Source organism: Aethalodelphis obliquidens, unplaced genomic scaffold, assembly GCF_003676395.1.
Source record: "Aethalodelphis obliquidens isolate GAN/ISIS:26980383/991018 unplaced genomic scaffold, ASM367639v1 scaffold8, whole genome shotgun sequence".
In the NCBI taxonomy this organism is placed as follows: Eukaryota; Metazoa; Chordata; class Mammalia; order Artiodactyla; family Delphinidae; genus Aethalodelphis; species Aethalodelphis obliquidens.
In genome coordinates, this window is record NW_020837952.1 from 4284863 (window position 1) to 4306570 (window position 21708).

Consider the following 21708-nt stretch of genomic DNA (forward strand, 5'->3'; position numbering starts at 1 on the left):
CCCCGATACTAGGAGAAAATGCTGTGTCCTTAAGTTGTGTCCAGTGCCTAAAACAGAAAGCCAGCAGGGGTGGAAGGGACTTTAAGGGAAATAATCTATAATATACAATCAATCTTATTTTGTGCCTGTGGGGCACCCAACCAAGGATCCCCAATTGATGTACTTCTCATCAAGCTAACTCTAAGTTGAGGCAGACGCCATTCCTAAGATAAAAATTTAGATGAGGGAAAGCCCGCCTTGCTTTCCATGTAGAAGGAACTCTTGTATAGAGCTGCCATCACGTGCTGGACACCGGGTGCTTTTCAGGTAGGGGTTCCCTTCCTCACAACAACCCTGCAAAAAAGAGGAGTTGCTATGCTCAGTTTAGAGCTACAGCCGCTGAGGCTCAGAGAGGTTATGTAACTTGCCTGAGATCACATAGCTAGGAAGTGGTGGAGGTAGGAGGCCAGTCCTGTCTGTCTAACATCAAAGCTTGTGACCTTAACCTCTGCAATGCTGTATATCAGAATCTGTAGGAAAAACAACTCTACAGCAACTTAGACAGACTTGTAGCTTATGGTGCATCAGAGCAGCCACGGGGTCTCGGCCAGCACTCTGCTTGTTCTGTCCTCGGCCAGCGCTCTGCTTGTTCTGTCCTCGGCCAGCACTCTGCTTGTTCTGTCCTCACGTTTGCCACAGGACTGGTTGTTTGGATCATGTGGCCCCGTCCTTCCAAGTATCCAATAATATAGGACACTGTCCTGAGGGGCCAATTCTGTGTCCTCCAACTAAGTAAGTCCAAATTAACTAAATGACAAATCCAATAATAAACCCAAACCAAACAGGAAGAAAGCTCTGGACTAGAGCCATATTCTGTGGCTCTATTATGAAGTCAGAATTGCCAGAAGTTCACAAAATCCTCAAACGGCAGCCTGAGGAACTGAAGGTAGGCATGTCTTCAGTGTGCAGGAGAGCGTTGACCCTCGAGGGAGAGAGGCAAAGAAGAGTTTCCATCCCTGAGAAAGGGAAGGTTTCCTCCTGCAGCTCCTGGGCCAGCTCCTGGGTGACTCCCCCTGGCAGTGACAGCTAAAAGCAGGTTCCCACCCCACCTCCACAGTTCCACTCTTAACCTCTGTGACCCTTCCTCAACTGGCAGCCGTTCCCCATCTTGTCAAAGAAGGATGAGCCGCTGACAGGGGTGTGGAGCGGAGCGGAGGGTGTGTTTGCCTAGGGTTTTCTGGGTCAGGGAGGCAAGCCCTTGCATTCAGTCCTGGGATTACAGGGATCCCAAGTCTTTTAGCCCCAAACCTGGTGTGTGGTGTGGGAAAGCACCTCCGCCTGTCCTGACCGGGTTGTGCCCTCACCCCGTTCAGTCAACCAGCCTCAGCAACCCCAGAGTCACTCTGTGGGGAGCCAGAGCCAACTTGGGGATCAGAGACTCTGCAGAAGAGGACCGGTCAGCATTTCGGCAAGGGGACAGTGAGGGCAGAGAGAGAGTGGGGAGCCCTTAGAATCGGGAAGGGGGAGTCTGTACACAAGGTCCTCCCTTTCCCAGGGGTAGAGAGCATTCTTGGTCTCCCCCCACTTCCCGGGCATGTGTCAGCAGGGGTTACCCAACATGCTTTGACAGCAAAACCATTCTTGTCATCCAAAACATATGCACACGGGCTTCCCTGGTGGCGCAGTGGTTTAGAGTCCGCCTGCCGATGCAGGGGACACGGGTTCGTGCCCCAGTCCGGGAGGATCCCACATGCCTCAGAGCTCCTGGGCCCGTGAGCCATGGCCGCTGAGCCTGCGCGTCCGGAGCTTGTGCTCCACAACGGGAGAGGCCACAACAGTGAGAGGCCCGCGTACGGCAAAAAACAAAAACAAAAACAAAAACAAAAACAAAAAAAACATATGCACAGCCCCATTTGAAAACCAAGTAAAAGAAGAGATGCTCTGATTGGTGCAGAGGAGGGAACCGTGAACCTTCTTACATGCTGGCCTCTCCCTGGACCCCCTGAGAGCAGCCCCTGGGGTCCTGAGGGTCCAGGAATTCAGCATCGAAACCCCGTGTCCAGGCCATTCCCAGCTTTACACAAGTATTTCTAAGTAACATACACATCATTAGTGGATCTTCATGGTCCATAGTATAATCTTTGAGTTTTGCTACTTGATAAAACTGTTTCTATTTTTTAAGCCGTAAATATAATTTCAATAAAATTGTTTCTCTGTTAAGATATATATATATATATATATATATATATGTATAACTGAATCTCTTTGCTGTACACTTGAAACTAACACAGAACTATAAATTAACTATACTTCAATTTTTTAAAAAAATCTGATTACCACCTGAAAAAATTTGTTTCTTGTTCTACTTTGTCATTAGCAAGTTCTTCCCCTCTCTCAGCTCATTTTCTCACCTATAGAATGAAACGTTTGGGGAATTCCCTGGGAATCCAATGGTTAGGACTCCATGCTTTCACTGTCCGGGGCCCGGGTTCAATCCCTGGTCAGGGAACCAAGATCCCACAAGCTGTGTGGTGTGACCAAAAAAAAAAAAAAAAAGAGAGAGAGAAAGAGAAAGAAAGAAAGAAACGTTTGGACTAGATTGCCTCAGATATCTCTCCAGCTCCAGTACCCCTGCTTCTCAATTTCTTTTTCTATAAAACAGCATAACCCAGTTGTTGGGCTCTGGAACCAAGCTTCTGGGATTGCATACCCAACTCAGCTACTTACTAACTGTGTGACCTTAGACAAGTTACTTAATCACTCCGTGCCTCCGTTTCCTCATCTGCAGGATGGGGATGAAAATAGTACTTGTCTCATAGGCTGCTGTAAAGAGTGAATCAGGTTGAGAGTTGACAGTAGTACAGTAGGCAGTGAGCACTCAGTAAATACTAGTTATTAATCCTATCAGGGGTGCTCTATACTCCATCCCCCTGAGAAGAGAAAGCTCACTGAAAGTATGACTGCCTCCCCAAGCTGGGGACCACCTAGGTGGTGGAGTTAATTTTGCTAAGTGCTAACCTTTGTGTTCCTAAGCTGTGGTTAGGGTTTGGCTCAAAATCCCTCTGCTGGCACTCCCACGACCCTGGTGGAAGTTTCGTGGGGCTTGTCTGGTCTCTTTTAGCGAGACTGAGTGACCAGGCTAAGAGTGGAGGGGACATCAAGAAGGGTCCCTTCCATCAGGAACTCTAAGGCTGCCAGAGAAGGGAGGGGCACATTGATTTGGCAGCAGGGTTTGGGGTGTGGCAGGGCACAGGGCTGGGAAGTCAGTCAGTTGGGGAATTACTTGGGTAATTAATTGACTGAGGCTCAGAGTAGGGAAGTGTGGAGATGAAGAGGGACAGGGGTGACTCCTAGAGACACAGTGGAGGAAGGCTCCATATGATTTGGCGAGTGAAGGAAACAGAGGTAGGACGGAGGTTGCCACTGTGAAGAAAGGGTGGAGAGCTTGAAATTGGCAGCCCTGGCTACCACTCACCAGCTATACTACTGCAGGTGTGAAAGTTAACTTCGGTGAGCCTTAATTGCCTCACCTGCAAAAAGGGGTATCATTTGCCCCCTCCTAAATTCTGGGGCTGCTGTGAAGGTCACAGGCAAAGTAACGTATTTGTGAACCACAAAGTCTAACTAAAATGTGGATTTTTTTCCAGTTTTATTGAGATGCAGTTGACATTAAACACTGTATAAGTTTAAGGTATACAGCATAATGACTTGACATATGGATATACTGCAAAATGATTACCATAATAAGTTTAGTTAATGTCCATTACCTCTTACAGCTACAAAAAAAATTTTCTTCCTTGTGGTGAGAACTTTTAGGATTAACTCTCTAAGCAACTTTCAAATATCCCATACAGCATTTTTAAGTATAGTCAGCAAGTTGTATATCACATTTCCAGAACATATCCTATAACTGGTAGTGTGTACCTTTTGACCACGTTCACCCAATTTCCCCACCCCCTATACCCTGCTTCTGGTAAGCACAAATCTGATCTCTCTTTCTATGAGGTTTTTTTTGGGGGGGGGGGTTGGATTTGTTTTTGTTTTTAGATTCCACATATAAGTGAGATCATACAGTATTTGTCTTTCTTTGTCTGAGTTATTTCATTTGGCATCATGCCCTCAAGGTCCATCCATATTGTAGCATTGGCAGGATTTCCTTCTTTCTTATGGCTGAATGATATTCCATTTTCTATATAAACCACATCTTCTTTACCTGCCAGTGGGCACTTAGGTTGTTTCAAAGTCTTCCATGTATTGTAACTAATGCTGCAATGAATGGCACTGCAGATATCCCTTCAACATAGTGATCTTGTTTCCTCCATATAAATACTCAAAAGTGAAATAGCTGGATCTTATGGTAGTTCTATTTTTAATTTTTTCAGGAAGCTCCACACTGTTTTCCATAGTTGGCTGCACCAATTTCCATTCTCACCAACAGTGCACAAGGGTTCCCTTTTCTCTACATCCTCACTAGCATCTGTTACTTCTTGTCTTTTTGATGATAGTCATTCTAACAAGCATGAGGTGATACCTCATTGTGGCTTTAATTTGCATTTCCCTGATGATTAGTGATGCTGAGCACCTTTTCATCCTTTTCATGTACTTGTTGAATATCTTCTTTGGAAAAGATGTTTTTCTTGGTCCTCTTCCTTTTCGGATTATTTGGAGGTTTTTGCAATTGAGTTGTATGAGTTCTTTATATATTTTGGATATTAACCCCCTATCAGGTATGTGGTTTGCAAATATTTTCTCTCATTCCATAGGTGGAACTTTCATTTTGCTGATCATTTCTTTTGCTGTGCAGAAGTTTTTTAGTTTGATGTATCCACTTGTTCATTTTTTAATTTCTCTCTTGTGCTTTAGGTGTGACACACCTTAAAAATTATTACCAAGACCCATGTCAAGAAGGTTTTTCCTGTTTTCTTCTAGAAGTTTTATGGTTTCAGGTCTTACATTTAAGTCTTCAATTAATTTCAAGTTGATTTTGTGAGTGGTGTAGGATAGGGGTCTAGTTTTATTCTTTTACATATGAATATCCAATTTTCCCAGCACCATTTATTGAAAAGACTGTCTTTTCTACATCAAATATTCTTGGCTGTCTTGTCAAATATTAGTTGATTATACATGCATGGGTGTATTTTGGGCTCTCCATTCTATTCCACTGGTCTATGTGTCTGTTTTTATTCCAGGACCCTACTGTTTTGATTATTATAGCTTTATAATATAGTTTGAAATCAGGACTTGTGATGCCTCCTGCTTTGTTCTTCTTTCTCAGGATTTCTTTTGCTATTTGGGTTCTTTTGTGGTTCCAAAGGAATTTTAAGATTGTTTTTTCTACTTCTATATCAAATATCATTGGAATCTTGACAGGGATTTCATTGAATCTATAAATGGTTTTGGATAGTATGGATATTTTAACTATTAATTTTTCCAATCCATGAGCACAGATATCTTTCCATTTATTTGTGTCTTCTTCAATTTCTTTCATGAATGTCTTACAGTTTTCAATGTAGAGACCTGTCACCTCCTTGGTTAAATTTATTCCTAAGCATTTTATTGTTTTTGATGCTATTGTAAATGGGATCATTTTCTTTATTTCTTTCTCAGATAATTTGTTGATAGTGTTTAAAAACACTATAATTTTTTTTTTTTTTTTTTTGCAGTATGCGGGCCTTTCACTGTTGTGGCCTCTCCCATCATGGAGCACAGGTTCTGGACACGCAGGCTCTGCGGCCATGGCTCACAGGCCCAGCCACTCCATGGCATGTGGGATCTTCCCGGACCAGGGCACGAACCCGTGTCCCCTGCATCGGCAGGTGGACTCTCAACAACTGCACCACCAGGGAAGCCCCACTATAGATTTTTGTATGTTGCTTTTGTATCCTGTCACTTCACTGAATTCATTGATTAGAGCTAACAGTTTTTTTGTGGAGTCTTTAGAATTTTCTACATATAAAATCATGTCATCTGTAAATAGAGAAAATTTTACTTCTTCCTTTCCAATTCTAATGCCTTTTATTTCTTTTTCTTGCCTGAATACTCTGGCTAGGACTTCCAGTACTAACTGAGTAGAAATTATGAGAGTGGGCACCCTTGTCTTGTTCCTGATTTTGGAGGAAAAGCTTGTGACCTTTTACCACTAAGTATAATGCTCTCTGTGGGCTTGTCATACATCGTCTTTACTATACTGAGGAACATACTGAGATATGTTCCTTCTATACCTACTTTGTTGATAGTTTTTATCATGAATGGATGTTGAATTTCATCAAATGCTTTTTCTACATCTGTTGAGATGATCATATGATTTTTAATCACATGATTTTTTTATTTTTCATTCTATTAATGTGATGTATCACATTTATTGATTTGTGTATGTCAAACCAACCTGCATCCCAGGGTTGAGTCCCACTTGATCACAGTGTATAGTCCTTTTAATGTGCTGCTGAATTCAGCTTTCCAGTATTTTGTTGGGAATTTTTTTGCCTCTATATTCATCAGGGATGTTGGCCTATAGTTTTTTTCCTTGTAGTGTGCTTATCTGGCTTTGATGCTAACCCCATAAAATGAGTTTGGGAGTTGTCCTGCCTCTTGGGTTTTGGAGAAGTTTGAAAAGGATTGGCATTAAATTTACCAGTGAAAATTTACCAGTGAAGCCATCTGGTCCTGGAATTTTCTTTTCTGGGAAACTTTTGATTACTGATTCAATCTCCTTACTAGTAATTGATCTGTTCAGATTTCTGATTTCTTCCTGATTCAGTCTTGGTAGGTGGTATGTTTCTAGGAATTTATCCATTTCTTCTAGGTTGTCCAGTTTGTTGCATATAGTTGTTCATAGAAGCCTCTTATGATCCTATGCAATCTCATTCGTGGTGTCCCTCAGGTTGTCCCCATGCTTCCCAGCTGTCACCTGCAGCTCCTAGTACTGGAGGCAAAGAAATGACAGTGAGCTGTCAGATCGTTCCAGGCCCCCATGGGTAACCACTGACCCCTGGGCCCACCCTCACAGCAGAATGTGTAGGCTGGATGTGTTTGGCCCCAGACCTCCAAGGAGCCCAGTTGCCCAGGCCTCTCACAATGGGGGAAGGTCCTGGTGCGGGCCTAGCCCACATCCTTGGACTGGCCATTCTCTCACCTTGGTCTGGTACCAGGCCTCGGCCTCAGCCCTGCTCTTCTGGGCAATCTTCTCATACTGGACCTTAACCTCGGCGATGATGCTGTCCAGGTCAAGGTTGCTATTGTTGTCCATGGAGAGGATGACACTGGTGTCAGACATGTGAGTCTGCACTTGACTCAGCCCCTGCAAAAACAGAAATAGCTGTCACCAGTGCCCATGCTCCAGGCCAGGGGTCCCCAGGTGGCATCAGGAGGCCTGTGCTCTCCCCCAGGCTCCGCCCTAGAAGGAAGCTACAACTGCCAGGAAAGGCCTCAATCTCTCCAGCTGGAATGGGGCTCCCAGTTTTATAGACATCTTTCTTTGTGTGGATTTGCAGGCTTCCAAGAGCTTAAAGAAGGGGAAAGGGAATGTGTGCTGACTGGACTCCAGCTGGTACCAGGCCTGAGCCAGCACATTCACCTTTAATTCTCAGAACACCCTGTGAGACAGGCAGGGCCACAGCTGGCCCACAGGGTGCTTCTGTGCAAATTAGGAAACAGCACTCCTCTGGACAGAGGCAGCCAAGTATGGGCCTGATTCAAACGCCACTCTCTGCTCAGGCATTTAACAACTTGCATCACCATTCACAGTGGTCCTGACATAGGCAGGTGAGAAACAAGGCTTGGAGAAAAGAAGTGACACATCCAGGGTCACAAGATCCAAGGTCATCCAGTCTGACCCAGCAGGGCCCAGCCTGGAACCAGTCAGGTGAGTGTCCAAAGCCCAAGTGTTTTCCTCTGGAATACACTAATTATCTACAGTCCATGCTGATGTTCTGGGCCCTCCCTGTGTTTCCAGGACCATCAGCTCTCACACCTAAAACGACGTTTAAAGATGCCGAGAACGGTATGTTGGGCTTTGAGACCAGCTCTTATCACTAGGTCATGACTGTGTTGACTCCCAGTTGGGCTCTGCCTCTGTCTCTCCCGTGGTCCTTCCTGCCCTGGGCTGCAGACAAACTGCCCCAAACCCCAGCTCCGATCAAATCCCTCATCCACTCAGTGCTCCTCAGCGGCTCCCAAAGGGAAGAAAATCTTCCGCCTCAAAGTCAGTACCTTCCAACATATTCTGGTCTTGTCTCCAACTTTGCTCACACGCTGCCCTTCACTGCTGCCAGTGGGATTACAGTAGACAGAAGAATGGCAAGAACAATCCACATTAGTGGACGTTCCCTGTGATCTGGCACTGTGCTAGGCACTTGACAGGTACTAACTCATTCCCTGCCCTTTCCCAATGGCACAGAGAGCAACTTGCCCAAAATCACAAACTATTAAGCAAGGAGCTAAGTCTCAAACACAGGGAGTTTGACACCAGAACCTGAGATGATACAGACTAAGATGGAGATGGGCATAAAGAAAGAAAGAACTACCTCTTGTAATAAACTACAATGGAAAAGAATCGGGGAAAAAAGAATATATATATATACCCGAATCACTTTACTGTACACTTGAAACTAACACAATATTGTAAATCAACTATACTTCAATTAAAAATAAAATTATAAAAAAAGAAAGAAAGAACTAGCAAAGCCAAAACTGACATCTGTATGGACATAGATTTAAATTCTCAAATTAGATTCTCTTTTAAAAGGTGAAATGGGTTGGGAGGAGAGGGGGCAGAAATCCAATCACTAAAATATTTACGGTTTAGTGAAAAGACCTGAGCTCTAGGGACTTCCCTGGTGGTCCAGTGGCTAAGACTTCGCGCTTCCACAACAGGGGGCGCAGGTTCGATCCCACATGCCACGCGGCATGGCCAAAGTGTACTAGAAAAAATTAAAAATTTTTTCTTAAAAAAAGACATGAGCTCTAAAGACAGACAAAGCTAAGTTCAAGTCCCCAGTCTGACATCTACCAGCTGTGGGACCACTGTCATCACTAAGCCTCACGAGGCCTCAGTCTCCTCTTCTGTAAAATGGCCGTGATAATACCTTCCTCATGCAGTTGATCTGAGGATTCAGATCCATACATGGCCCATGGTGGGAGCTCAGTAAAATGAATCATTTGCCCAGATTTCTCCAAAAGTCAGTCAGGATGCCCGTGAGGCATGTGCCACAGAAAAAGTCATTCTGTCACAGTCGTGCGTTGCCAGCATCATCTTGCAGCATCACCCGTCACCCTCCCCAGCTCAGGGTCCCTCTACAGTCCCATGCCAGAGCGTGGTCCTGAGGAAAATTAACTTGGAATTTTTAAGACAAGGAGGCAAACACTATCTACCAGACACCATCAAGAGTGGATAAAGGTGTTCTTGCTAGGACTAGAGGATAAAAAGTTCAGGCTTTCCAAAGAAAGAGCTAATGCTAGTGGAGAGAGAACTCTGTGGATTAAAGGTGTGAGCTCCTTAGACATCTGGGGCCCTGAGGGGAGGGAGCACCCACGCATGGGAAAAGGAGCCAGAGGGGCGAAGTGAGGGCACTGGAGCTGGATCCCGGAGGGAGCCCCCGGACCAGAGGGAAGCCACGAGGTAACTTTCCTGCCCTGTACAACACACCAGGGATTGGTGGCTGGCCTTCTGGATTTCCTTGAGATCTGGCTTGACCAAAACCAGACCATGAAATCGATTACCGAGTGCAGTGTTAGCCATCACGCCTGGTATGCAAGCAAGGGAATGACTGCTCTGGCCTTCACTCTTCCCCCCGCAAGGAGGTGCCCACAGACATGGGGAACTCTGACAGGAAGTGACCCTGGCTTGGTCCCAGCTCGCCTTCCCTGTTCATCTCCTCATCCATTTCTCCCACACACTTGACGCCAGGTCACCTGCTGCTCCCCAAACACACCGTGCTCTTCGGTGCCTCCGCGTCATGGCGCAGGCTGGGGCCCGGGCTGGCAGACCCTCGCTGCTCCTCCTTCAGAAGTCCCGCCCTTCCTTCAAAATCCAACACGAATGCTGTCTCCTCTGAAATGCCCCCAGACCTCCCAGGGAGGGTCAGCCACAGCCTGCCCCATGCACCTTATACCTGTCCCAACATGGCTCTCGTCACATGGTAACCCACAAAGGCAGACTGTCCTTCTGTGGTCGTGTGGAAGGTATTCAGCCACATGTGTCAAACGGACAGGGAACAGCAAAGGAAGGGAAAGCTTTTTGAGAGAGTAGGAAAGCTAGTTCCTACCCATTCAGAGAAGAGGAGCTAGGCACCCTTGACCTGTCCTAAAGGAGAGTCCACCCTAAGAGAGGAGAATAAGGAAGCTCCGGATGGTGAATGCCCATCAGTGATCCCACTAAAAAAGAAACTGGGGAGGCACCTAAGAGATCAGCATGATGGCACAGAACACTCCCCAACAAGCTCATCCCGACAGGCGTGTAGAGATGTTTGAAGGGGAACAACACAGCCAAGGATGTACTTGGAAAAACGCTAAGGCCAGTGGACAGGGGTCATTAGATAAACTCTAGGTGTGAAGAACAGGGAGGTAGCATTGGGCTAACCCTACAGAAGACCCAGGCAAAGCCAGCAACTCAACTGCTATGTCATTTGCTCTTTCCCATCAAGAAAACAGTCATCAAACTGGAAAGGGCAGGATGCTTGAGAAGAAATGGAAGCCAAGACAGACACTGAGGGTATGAGAGACCTTGGCCTTGTTGGGAATCTCAGGGGTCCAGGCCAGAGGAGCAAATCCTAGGACCCCATGGCCATGGCCAAGGAAATAAACACCCCTGGAGATCCATGAGAAATATAGACAGTAGAAGAGTTTCCAGAGCCTGAGACATGAAAACGTCCTCATTTTCAAAGGGGAGAGATTTAGACTTCTCCAACTTAAACTTGATATCAATCTCCTATGAACCTCTAGAATGAATTCTAAAATGTGTGTGAGAGGCATGGAGCCAGCAAGACTTCCCTAAGGAAAAGTCAAACCAAATAGATTTTATTCCACGGCTGTGTTGCCAAACTACTCAAGGATGCCACAGATGCTATTTGACCAAGACTTTCTTTGGAAGACGGCTTTTTTTCCCCTCTCTTTGGAAATGCTTTTTTTCTGACATTCTTAAAAATAAGACAGAAAAATGTGGGCCAGATGATGCCATGGTTCACTGGATTTTAAAATAACTGAGCCTCTTGAAACACAAATGATTTATTAGTGACACAAATTATTTATTAGTGGAGTGATGAGATCAGCCTGGTGGGAAGGCACCAAGGAAGATCTAGCTCTTGGACGAGGACTCTTTTCTTGGCTCTGTCCGCCTTAATGTGTTTTATCAATGATTTACACTGAAATGTTGTAAATAACTAAACTGAAAGTTTATCAGGTCTGCAGATAACCCAAAGCTGGGGCGTCAGTAATAATATCCACTTAGCCATTTGGACACCTCCAATGGATAGGAGAATCAAGTTTCAAAGCACCCACAGTGACCTAAAATGATGGGATGGAACCACAATAACATTTCACAGGAAAAAGGGGAATCATTAACTCTTGTGTTCAGTTTCAAAAATTCAGCTGCCCAAATACAGGAAGTTGGAGGACAGGGGATGCATGTCTCACTTGAAGGCATTCACGTAAAAAAACCCAGGGAGCTTTGAAGGGGCAAACATTGTGAAATGGCTTCTAAAAATAACACATAAACTAGTACAATATTAGGCTGCAGGAAGAGAAGTCTGTATCTGTAACCTTCCTCCCCACCTCTCTGTTTTCTGGATTCTGGACTAAGGATGCTGTTTCCCCAACTTTCTCACATGCCACAAATGTCAGTTCACTAATCATCCCAACCACTACATTGTTCTCATATGACAGACATGTGTCACATGGAAGACAATTGGATACGTGCAGCCCAGAGGGCAGAATCAGGGCCAATCAAGAGCAGAAGTCATGGGAAGAAGATTCAAGTCAGCTTTCCAATACGGTTGTTCAATAATGGAAATGCCTGCCCTAAAAAAGAGTGAGCTCCCTGCCTCTAGAAGTATTCAAGTAGAGGCTACGTGCCCCCCGTCAGGGATATTACAGAAAGGGCTCTTATTCTGAGCATAAGGTTGGCCTTGGGCTCCCTATTGAATCTAAGAGTCTATCATCAACTCATGTCAAGTTCAACCCTTTTACCTTGGTCTTCAAAGCCCCCTTGTTTCCTGGGACCCCTCGTAGATTCTGTGATCTACCTGCTACCCACACCTCACCTCCTGCTCTCACATGGAATTTCAGTCCCCACTCTCTGTCCATCTCTGCTCCTGTATCCCTTGCTCCATTACAAACTGGGCAACAAGGGGAACAGTATAACAGTCCAAGGACCAGGTTTTAATTTCAGAACTGCCTCTAACTAGCTGTGTGACCATGGGCAAGTTACTCAGAGCCTCAGTGTCCCTGACTATAAAAGGGAGACAGTAATAGAACCTATATTATGGAGTTGTTGAGAGGATTATGTAAAAAGCTTAGCTCAGTTCCTGGCCCATCATAAGCACATAAACATGGAAGCGAGTACTGATCCAGGTCCAGGTGCTGTATTCTATCTATTAAGTTGCACTAGTGAATTCTGATCAGACTTCCAGGGGGAATCCCCAAAGCTGTATGTGAATGTAAGTATCCCTGTCCATTGGCTATCTTACTTCTTCATAAAGATGCCTCAAGAACTCCATCTCCTCTATCAGGATGTCTATCATGCCATGCAGATCCATTTGGCCCATGTATGCAGCACCCACATCCTGGGGGCGAGAGAGAGAGCAGGGCGGTTGGCTCAGCCCCCAGGGCTCTCGCCTCTCTCCGAGTCAGCCCAGCACCCTGGCAGCCGAAGACCACCTGCCCCCACTCCCTGCCACCTCGTTCACCTTCTTGAGCATCACAAACTCGTTCTCTGCGGCAGTGTGCTTGTTGCTTTCATCCTCATACCTGTTACACAGGGAAGACTCAGCCCAGCCTCCCCCCATTTCTGCCTTTTAAGACATTGAACCCAGTTGGCTTTAAGGAAGCCCTGATGGGTCCCACAATGGCCAAGAACACCTTTGGGGAGTAGTTCTGTAATGCAGCTAACCAATGAAGAAACAGGGATACAGTCTTTAAACATTCCTCCCACTTCCTTTGAGGAAATGAGCACAGTATTTGTGCAATAATATGGCAATTGAGAGCAGCCATCTCTTTGGATCAGAGCCCTTGGGAGGCTTTATGGGAACAGGTTGAAGATGTGTCAACAATGATTAACCTTTGCGTTCACTTTCTACAATAGGATGTCATTGAAAACATCAACTTCTCTCCAACTGCTTTTGCAGAGAATTTAAGGTTTAGAAATTGCCAGTGTCAAGCAATGGGAAAAGATATGAAAGTTTATACCTTAAACTCACAAATATACAGACCAACCAATCATAATATGTGAACCTTATTTGCATCTTGATTCAAGCGAACTGTATTTTTAAAATTTATGACATTTATGGAACAATTGGAAATTCAATTGTTGATTGGATAGTTGGTGATACTGAGGATTATTGTTTCAAAAGATTTAGGTGTTCTTAGGGCATTGTGTTTGTGTGTTATTAAGTCACGTTATGCAGATGAACTATATGAATATATCCAGTAAAAATAGTTGTGAATGAAATGACATGATGGCTGAGATTTGCTTCAAGACAATAAGGGAAGAGGAAAAGCGAGTGAGTAGGGGTGTAGACAAAATAAAATTGGCTATGAGTAGACAATTATTAAAGTTGGGTAATGAGAACATAAATGTTCATTACACTTTTCTCCCTACCTTATAATATTTTTTCATCTTACAACAGTACACAGTGTGACAATCCTCCAGGAGGCAATGGGTCCAGGACCTGAGCCCCCGAGGGAAGCAGCTCTGTCTGGACACTCCCCCAGCTGGGTCCCTGGACCCAAGAATAGGGTGGCCCTCTCTGGGGAGATTTCCCAGGCTGACGCTTCCCCATCCCCACATGGCCCCAGCCTATCCAGCTCTCCTCACTTGCTCTTGAAGTCCTCAGCGAGATCCTGCACGTTCTTCAGCTGAGTCCAGCCTCCCCTGCTCGCTCTGGAGGTTGTCTAGCTTCCCCCATAGGTTGTTTATGAAGTACTCAAAGAGGGGCTCCAGATTGTTCCAGATGATGCCCAATTTCTGGCCCTGCTCCTGTAGCATCGCCCACTTGTTCTCCAGCATCTTGTTCTGCTGCTCCAGGAACAGCACCTGAGCCAGAGCAAGAAGGGTGGCTGGCGCCAGCCCCAGCCCCAGGAGGGACCAAGGACCTGGCCCATCGTCACCATCTGTCTTGACCAGGACACCACAGGGCAGTGCAGGGCCTCTGTCTTACTGTGGGGAGGAGTTCCTGAGTGAACAATCTTTGCTGGAAAAGACAGTCCAATCCAATGACAAGGACTCTAAAGAGTTAATAAACATAAAAGCCCAGCTCCGGGGCTTCCCTGGTGGCGCAGTGGTTAAGAATCTGCCTGCCAACGCAGGGGACATGGGTTCGATCCCTGGTCTGAGAAAATCCCACACGCCGCGGAGCAACTAAGCCCGTGCACCACAACTACTGAGCCTGTGCTCTAGAGCCCACGAGCCACAACTACTGAAGCCCGCGTGCCTAGAGCCCATGCTCCACAACAAGAGAAGCCACCGCAATGAGAAACCCCCACTCAGAGCAACTAGAAAAAGTCCACATGCAGCAACAAAGACCCAACGCCAAAATAAATAAATAAATTTTTAAAAACAGCCCCGCTCAGTCAGTCATTTACTTCCTGACCCAGGAAGAAGTCAAGTCACTTCTTCCTGGGTCTCCCTTTCTCACTTATCCTGGGTAAATCAAACTAGATCAATGTTTCTGAGCCTCAATTCTGCATCAAAATCAAAATTTTTAATGCAGATACATATATAGTATACGTGTATATATAGGTACATATGGATATATACAAATATACATACAGAAAGAGAGAGAAAGAAAGCAAATGTGACAAAATGCTAAAAATTGGTGAATCTGGGTGAAAGGAAATATAGGAATATGTTGTACCATTATTGCAACTTTTCTGTAAATTTGACATTTTTAAATTTTTTTTATTTATTTTTTTTTTTTTGCGGTACGCGGGCCTCTCACTGTTGTGGCCTCTCCCGTTGCGGAGCACAGGCTCCGGACGTGCAGGCTCAGCGGCCATGGCTCACGGGCCCAGCCTCTCTGCGGCATGTGGGATCTTCCCGGACCGGGGCACGAACCCGTGTCCCCTGCATCGGCAGGCGGACTCTCAACCACTGCGCCACCAGGGAAGCCCAACATTTTTTTAATTTTTAAAACATGGATGTCCAGCCCTATTTCTACAGACTCAGAAGGGTGCTCATGGCGTGAACTTAATGGGCCCCCAGGGGGGTTCTCTGCCCAACCAGGATTCCAGGATATCAGACACGGACAACCTGTCAGGCCTCAGCTCCCAGACCGTGGTTCTGAGAGTCTGAGAAGGTGTTGCTTGTTTGACCTCTGGGACAGTCCCACAAAAGAAACAAAAGTCACTAGGGGAAAAGGTGAGGAGGTGGGCAGAACAGTTTGCCTCACCCTTTGCCATCAGGTCTCTCCAGATCCCACCTCCACAGCACCCCAGGCCCACAGTCACATGGCCCCAGGGCACTAGGCAGCAGTGACAAAAAGACCTCTTTATGCCACGAACTTGAGTCCCAGGGCTACCTCTGCCTCCAAGTACCTGTATGATCCTGGGCAAATCACTCAACCTCTCCAGACCTCAATTTTCTCTTCTTAAAAATGGACACACGGGACTTCCCTGGTGGTCCAGTGGTAAAGAATTTGCCTTCCAATGCAGGGGACACAGTTTCGATCCCTTGTCAAGGAACTAAGATCCCACGTGCCGCAGGGCAGCTAAGCCTGTGCGCCACAACTAGAGAGAGAAAAAAAAAACCGCACGCCACAACTAGAGAGAAGCCCACATGCCACAACCAAGACCAGACGCAGCCAAAAATAAGTAAATAAATAAGTAAATAATCCTTCAAAAAAAAAAAAGGAACACACTATCACTAGACTGATTTCTCATGAGATACTGTGGGTATCATATGAGAAAGGGGACATGAATATCCTTTGGGAACCCACAAATCACTGAACCAAGGTATGGTCATCCACCAGGATTTTCCTCATCATGGTCCCACTGCCTGGGGGGGCTCGGGGTAGAGGTAGACAATGCAGCAAAGTGGACCTGGAAATGCCAGAGATTACTACAAGAGCTTCCCTAGTTGGCCTGAGGGCCAGAGGAGGAGTCAGGACACTCCCGATCTGGGACAGATCAAACTGCATATCCCCGGGTCATGGTGACCTGGTGACCACCATGCTCATTTTCCACCCCAAACTGAGCTCCTTGGTTGGAACAGCGAGGAAGAATTGGAGAAGGGAAAAGGAGACTTCCCCTAGGACCCCCCCCCCCACCATTGTGTCCTGATCGCATCTTTGTCCTTAGACCTCCTCCAAAACCAAGAGAACGGGCAACAGATGGGGTTCCTTGGAGACTTGACACTTGAGCCCGTTTTCCCAGCTATAAAACAACAAAAGGCAGTGAGGGCCACCCCACTAAGAAGAGCAATGAGGACAATTCACTGTTTAATTGGGGGACAAGGCTGCCGTGTAACCCCATTAATGACGACTATAAGAAAGGCTGCAACACGGTCAAGCTAGGCTGGGCCAACAGTCCTCGTGAGTGGACTCGAGATTCACCATCAACTACAGTAAAGACGGTCCAGCCATTCGGGTCCAGGCGTCCCATGCTCAGGCCAGAAGTGCTCCAAAGGTCATTCCATCCACTCCAGGCCCCAGTGCACATGGGCTGCACCAGCCTCCGCCCAGCCCACCCTCTCTTAGGGGCCTGGCTTGCACTCCATGGCCCCTCCCTGCCTCCTTCCACCTCGGCCCACCTTGTCGATGAAGGAGGCAAACTTGTTCAGGGTCTTGATCTGCTCCCGCCCCTGGGTGCGCACCCGCTGGGTCTCTGGGTCGATCTCCACATTGAGGCAGGTCAGCAGGTTCTGGTTGACAGTGACCTGCTGGATGCCTCCAGGAGGACAGGCAGGCCCGAACGTCTGCCTGCCAGCCCCCGGGCCCATATAGGCCCCACCACCAAGGCCGAAGCCTCCCAGGGCCTGTCCAGATGAGGCCCCTCCAGCCACGCTCACCAAGATACTCTTGCTGGCCCCCAAGTTATAGAGGCTCCGGCTGCGAAAGTCGCCCGTGCTGGGGCCACAGTGGGCCCTCCCCCCGCTGCCACCACTCCGGGACACGGTCACCCAGCTGATGCTGCTGGGGGCCCGGGAGCCGCTGCCTCCGCTGGCAGAGTTAGAGCTGAAGGCCCCTTTGGTGGAGTACGTCTGCTGAGACACGGAGGACCTCATGGCTGCAGCAGGGCTGGAGTGCAGGCCGGGAGAGCTGGGAAAGAGCACGGTGAGCTGCTGGGCCACTGATGGCTTTTTTATCTTTTCCCGGCTCCTGGGCTCCACAGACACTCCTGCCCCATCGCCCCTGGAGAGAGGGAGGGGCCCTGTTGGTCAGGGGAGTCTCCTCTCCCATAGCGGGAGGGAGGGGCTGCTCCCAGTTATTGCCTGAGCTCCAGAGCTGGGGCTTAGCCGAGACTGTCTGGGGCAGGATGCCACCCCCTTCTCCCCCCTGGGGCGCTCCTGACTTGGAACAGGATGATAGGGGCTGCCATGGCCACCGCCACCACGCAGTGACTGGCTGGCCTCCTCCCACCCAGGCTTTGTGGCCACCATCAGTGGGGCTCTGTTCTGGGGTTGGTCCCAGTCCCCTGTGGTAAGCCAAGGCCCCAGGGCCCAGGCTGTGCGGTGGTGAGGGCGGAGGCATTGGGCAAGGGGCTGTGGAGAGGGTGCCCAGACCTGTTCCAGTCCCACCTTCCCGGCCCATGGCCTCGGTGCCTCCTGGCAGGTCCAGGGTGTAGGGGCACAGGTGACAGCCTGGGGTGGCAGGGGGCAGGCAGCCTGATCTTTTGTCATACGCTGGCAGACTGTCTGCTCGGTGGAGATCCTGTGCTGGGCAAAGGGGATACAAAGACAGAAGAGGGTCCCTGCCCAGGCTCCCGGGAACTGAGATCCCTCATGCCACACAGTGCAGCAGAAAAAAAAAGAAAAAAGAAGACGTAAGTGTCCAAGAAAAGCCCCAAGAGGCCTATGGACACCCCAGTCTTCCCAGCCCGCGGAGCCCCAGTGCTCAATCCAGAAAGGCCAGGGGGTTCCTCAAATCACATCGCAGACACTCCTCCACGCCCCCTCACCTCAGGCTGCTGGGACCAAACATATCCCCAAGGGAGAAATGGGAAGCATCAGTGTTAGTCAAGTGTTAGGACGAGAGAGTTTTGAGGACCTGAGTTAGAGATGATTCCTCCTCACCCACCTTAGCTTTCAGCAAGGAAGGGGCACCGAGAGGAGAGAGACTTGCCTGAGGAAGGAGCAGAGACAGCACTTGCTGTGGTCCTCACACCGCTGCCAGGGCTAGAGCTGGGACTCTCAGCAACTGTGTCCCCAGGATCCCAAAGGAAAGGACATGGGACCACCCCCACAGGAAGGCAGGCAGAGAGCAGGCCACTCCAGGAGGCTGTGGGATCCTTTCTAGAGCCTCTGGGAGGCTACAAATGGCTCCCAGTTGCCTGAAGGAGTTGAACCCAGCCTCCCATGGAGGATGGGGTGAAGGTGCTCACAGAGCTAGTCCCTTAATGCCCAAGAAGGATTCTTCTCCCTGCCTAGAGTTAGAACACCAGGCACTTGGGGGAGCTGGGCTGGGAGATGAATCCCCACTGAGGTGTATGTCCTCGGGCAACATTCAACCTCTCTGGGCCCCTTCACCTCTGCCTATAAGCAAGGTCCGCCAGGGAAATCCTTTCAAAAATCACTGGCCCCCACCTCTAAACACACCCTTTGACATGGCCCTGCCCACCAGATGGACAAGACCCAGCTCCACCCACCAGTGGGCAGGCATCAGTCCCTCCCACTAGTAAGCCTGCACAAGCCTCTTAGGTCAGCCTCACCCACCAGGGGGCAGACACCAGAAGCAAGGGGAACTACAATCCTGCAGTCCATGGGACCACAAACACAGAAGTCAGACCAAGTGAGATGGCAGAGGAATACGTTCCAGACGAAGGAACAAAATAAAACCCCAGAAGAACAACAAAGTGAAATGGAGATAGGCACTCTACCCGAAAAAAATTCAGAGTAATGATAGTAAAGATGATACAAGATCTCAGAAAAATAATGGAGGCACAGACAGAGAAGATACAAGAAATATTTAACAAAGAGCTAGAAGGTTTAAAGAACAAACAAACAGGGCTTCCTTGGTGGCGCAGTGGTTGAGAGTCCGCCTGCCGATGCAGGGGACACGGGTTTGTGCCCCGGTCCGGGAGGATCCCACATGCCTCAGAGCGGCTGGGCCCATAAGCCATGGCTGCTGAGCCTGTGCGTCCGGAGCCTGTGCTCCGTAACGGGAGAGGACACAACAGTGAGAGGCCCGTGTACCGCAAAAAAAAAAAAAAAGAACAAACAAACAGAGCTGAACAATAAAATAACTGAAGTGAAAAATACACTAGAAGGAATCAATAGCAGAATAAATGAGGCAGAAGAACAGAAAAAAAAAATTGCTGACCCACCGTCCCAGAACTGAGCCATCACTTCCACTAACCTTTGTCTCCTGTCCCCGAGGCTATAATCACTTTCTCAGCTCCCTTATCTCTCCCCACGGAGCGTGAGAGGGGGAGACAGTGGCAACTGGGGAAGGGAGTGATGTCAGCCATCTGAGTCAGGCGCAGCCAGGATGGTGACAGTAGAGTCAGCTGCAAACACACACTCCCCCTCTCCCCAGAGATTGACATCCTCCAGTATTTACCTGGTGCTCTGTGCCAGGCTTTGTGCCGGGAGCTGGTAACAGGCGCTCAGGCAGCCTAGGGCCCACTCTAACCGTTATTGCTTGGAGACAGTCTCACCAGTCCCAGCCCAGACAGCACGGAGCCACTGTGCCTCCTCCCGTCCAACTCTCCACTCATCTTTATACAGGACACCCAAACTCAGACCTCCTTAGTGTAGGAGGCGTGGTTCCCTCCCCACCTCTGCTGCTTGGACCAAGGGCTTCCATCTCTGAGACCTTCCCCTGTCCAGGGGCTCTCCCTGCACAGGACGCAAGGACAGAGGGGACAGAGCGCTGCTGCCGCTATGGAAAGGGTGAGGGGGGACAGCCTATGGCATCAACCAGGCACCCAACGTGAGTCAGGCTGAGCGATAGGAAAGATGCAGAGGTGAAGAAAACAGCCACTGCCCGTGAGGAGCCTCATCCAGGGCAGCGCTTTCTCATCTAGTAGGAATGATTATTATAGTCGTCATTTATTGAGCACTTACTTTCCATGCAATAATGTATCCAATCCCTATGCTGGGGATGCTCCGTTTGCATCCTTTCTGCCCCAGATCCATTCCCTGACCTCCTTGACCCCTGCAGGCTGCTCCCTGCCTCTCTGGCTTCCGGAGGAGGGGGTTGGCCAAGGAGGGGACACTAGCAGGAGATCTGAGAGAGAGGTGGCTATTTCCTCCTGGCCCCCTCCCTGCTCCAGAGGTGGCTGCCTTCCTCTGTGATTACAGCTTCTTCCCATCCCCGCACCTCTATCACCCAATCAGTCATCCATTCTTCCTCTTGTCTCTTCAGCTCTACTCAGAGCCACCATCTCATCCTGATTTTCCTGGGACTGTCCTGCTTTAGCGCTGAAAGTCCCACACCCCGGAAAACCCCTGGGCCCTGGACAAACCAAAGGTTGGCCACCCTGCTCAGGGGGAGTGGGGGGATGGGGTGGGTGGCAATGGCTTCCCACAACTGCCTGCCTCTGGCCTCTCCGTCCTGTGTTTGTGCCCTCAGCCACATCCACACCTCTGTAAGCAATCCTTTCATTAAAGTCCATTTAGTTGAACTATCTTGGGTAAATTGGTTTCCTTCTGGAACCCTGAATGGTCCCAGCCCCACACAGCCCGGTGAGGTAGGTATCATTATTACTAAAATCTTTTCACAGGTGAGGAAACTGCGGCACAAAGAGGTCAAGTACTTGGTCAAAGTCACACCACCAGTGAATAGCAGAGCCAGGATTCAAGCCCAGGAATTCTAGCTCCAGGGCCATGTGCTTACCCACTCATGTCTCCCTCATAGAAGGCAAAGGCTGAAAAGCGCCTTCTTAGATACTTTTGATGGAGAGAACTGTGGGTCTGAGAAAAGGGCTGGCCTCCCCATAAAGGAGAGGGCAATGGCGTGACCTCCTGCAGCTCAGGCCATGGAGTTGGGAGTTGACCAGGTGGAGACAGGGAAGAGGGAAGGAGCAGTGCAGGAGCTGATGGGCTGCTGGAGAATGAGAAGGTGACCCTCCCGCCCTCTTAGCACCTGGCCCTGATGCCCACACTCCTGGCTTCATGCAGAGCTTCCTGCAGAAGAGGGAAGGAGAAGATGTTTCCAGGGTCATGTTCAGACAGGCCCAGAGATAGGATAAGCGCCAAGGGGCAGGAGGGATGGGGCATAGTTCCAGTCCCAAGTACCTATCAAGCCTCCAGGCACAAGCTGAGCTGCTGATCCCCATCCAGGGTGCAGGAGAAGAGCCTTCCCAGAGGTCCCAGGCTAATAGGAAACCTGCGTTCCAGACAAGAACTGGATAGAAACAGAG

At 48.5% G+C, this 21708-nt stretch overlaps 1 protein-coding gene across 1 annotated transcript; it reads right to left on the reverse strand.

Moving 5' to 3' along the window:
* Positions 1–6829: 6829 nt before the first annotated feature.
* KRT79 (keratin 79) lies at positions 6830–17410 on the reverse strand. Its single transcript, XM_027106381.1, is given in 7 exon segments — positions 6830–6901; positions 7112–7276; positions 12660–12755; positions 12879–12939; positions 14006–14047; positions 14049–14224; positions 16937–17410. Coding segments are annotated over 7 exon segments (1086 nt in total).
* Between the last annotated feature and the right edge of the window lie 4298 nt (positions 17411–21708).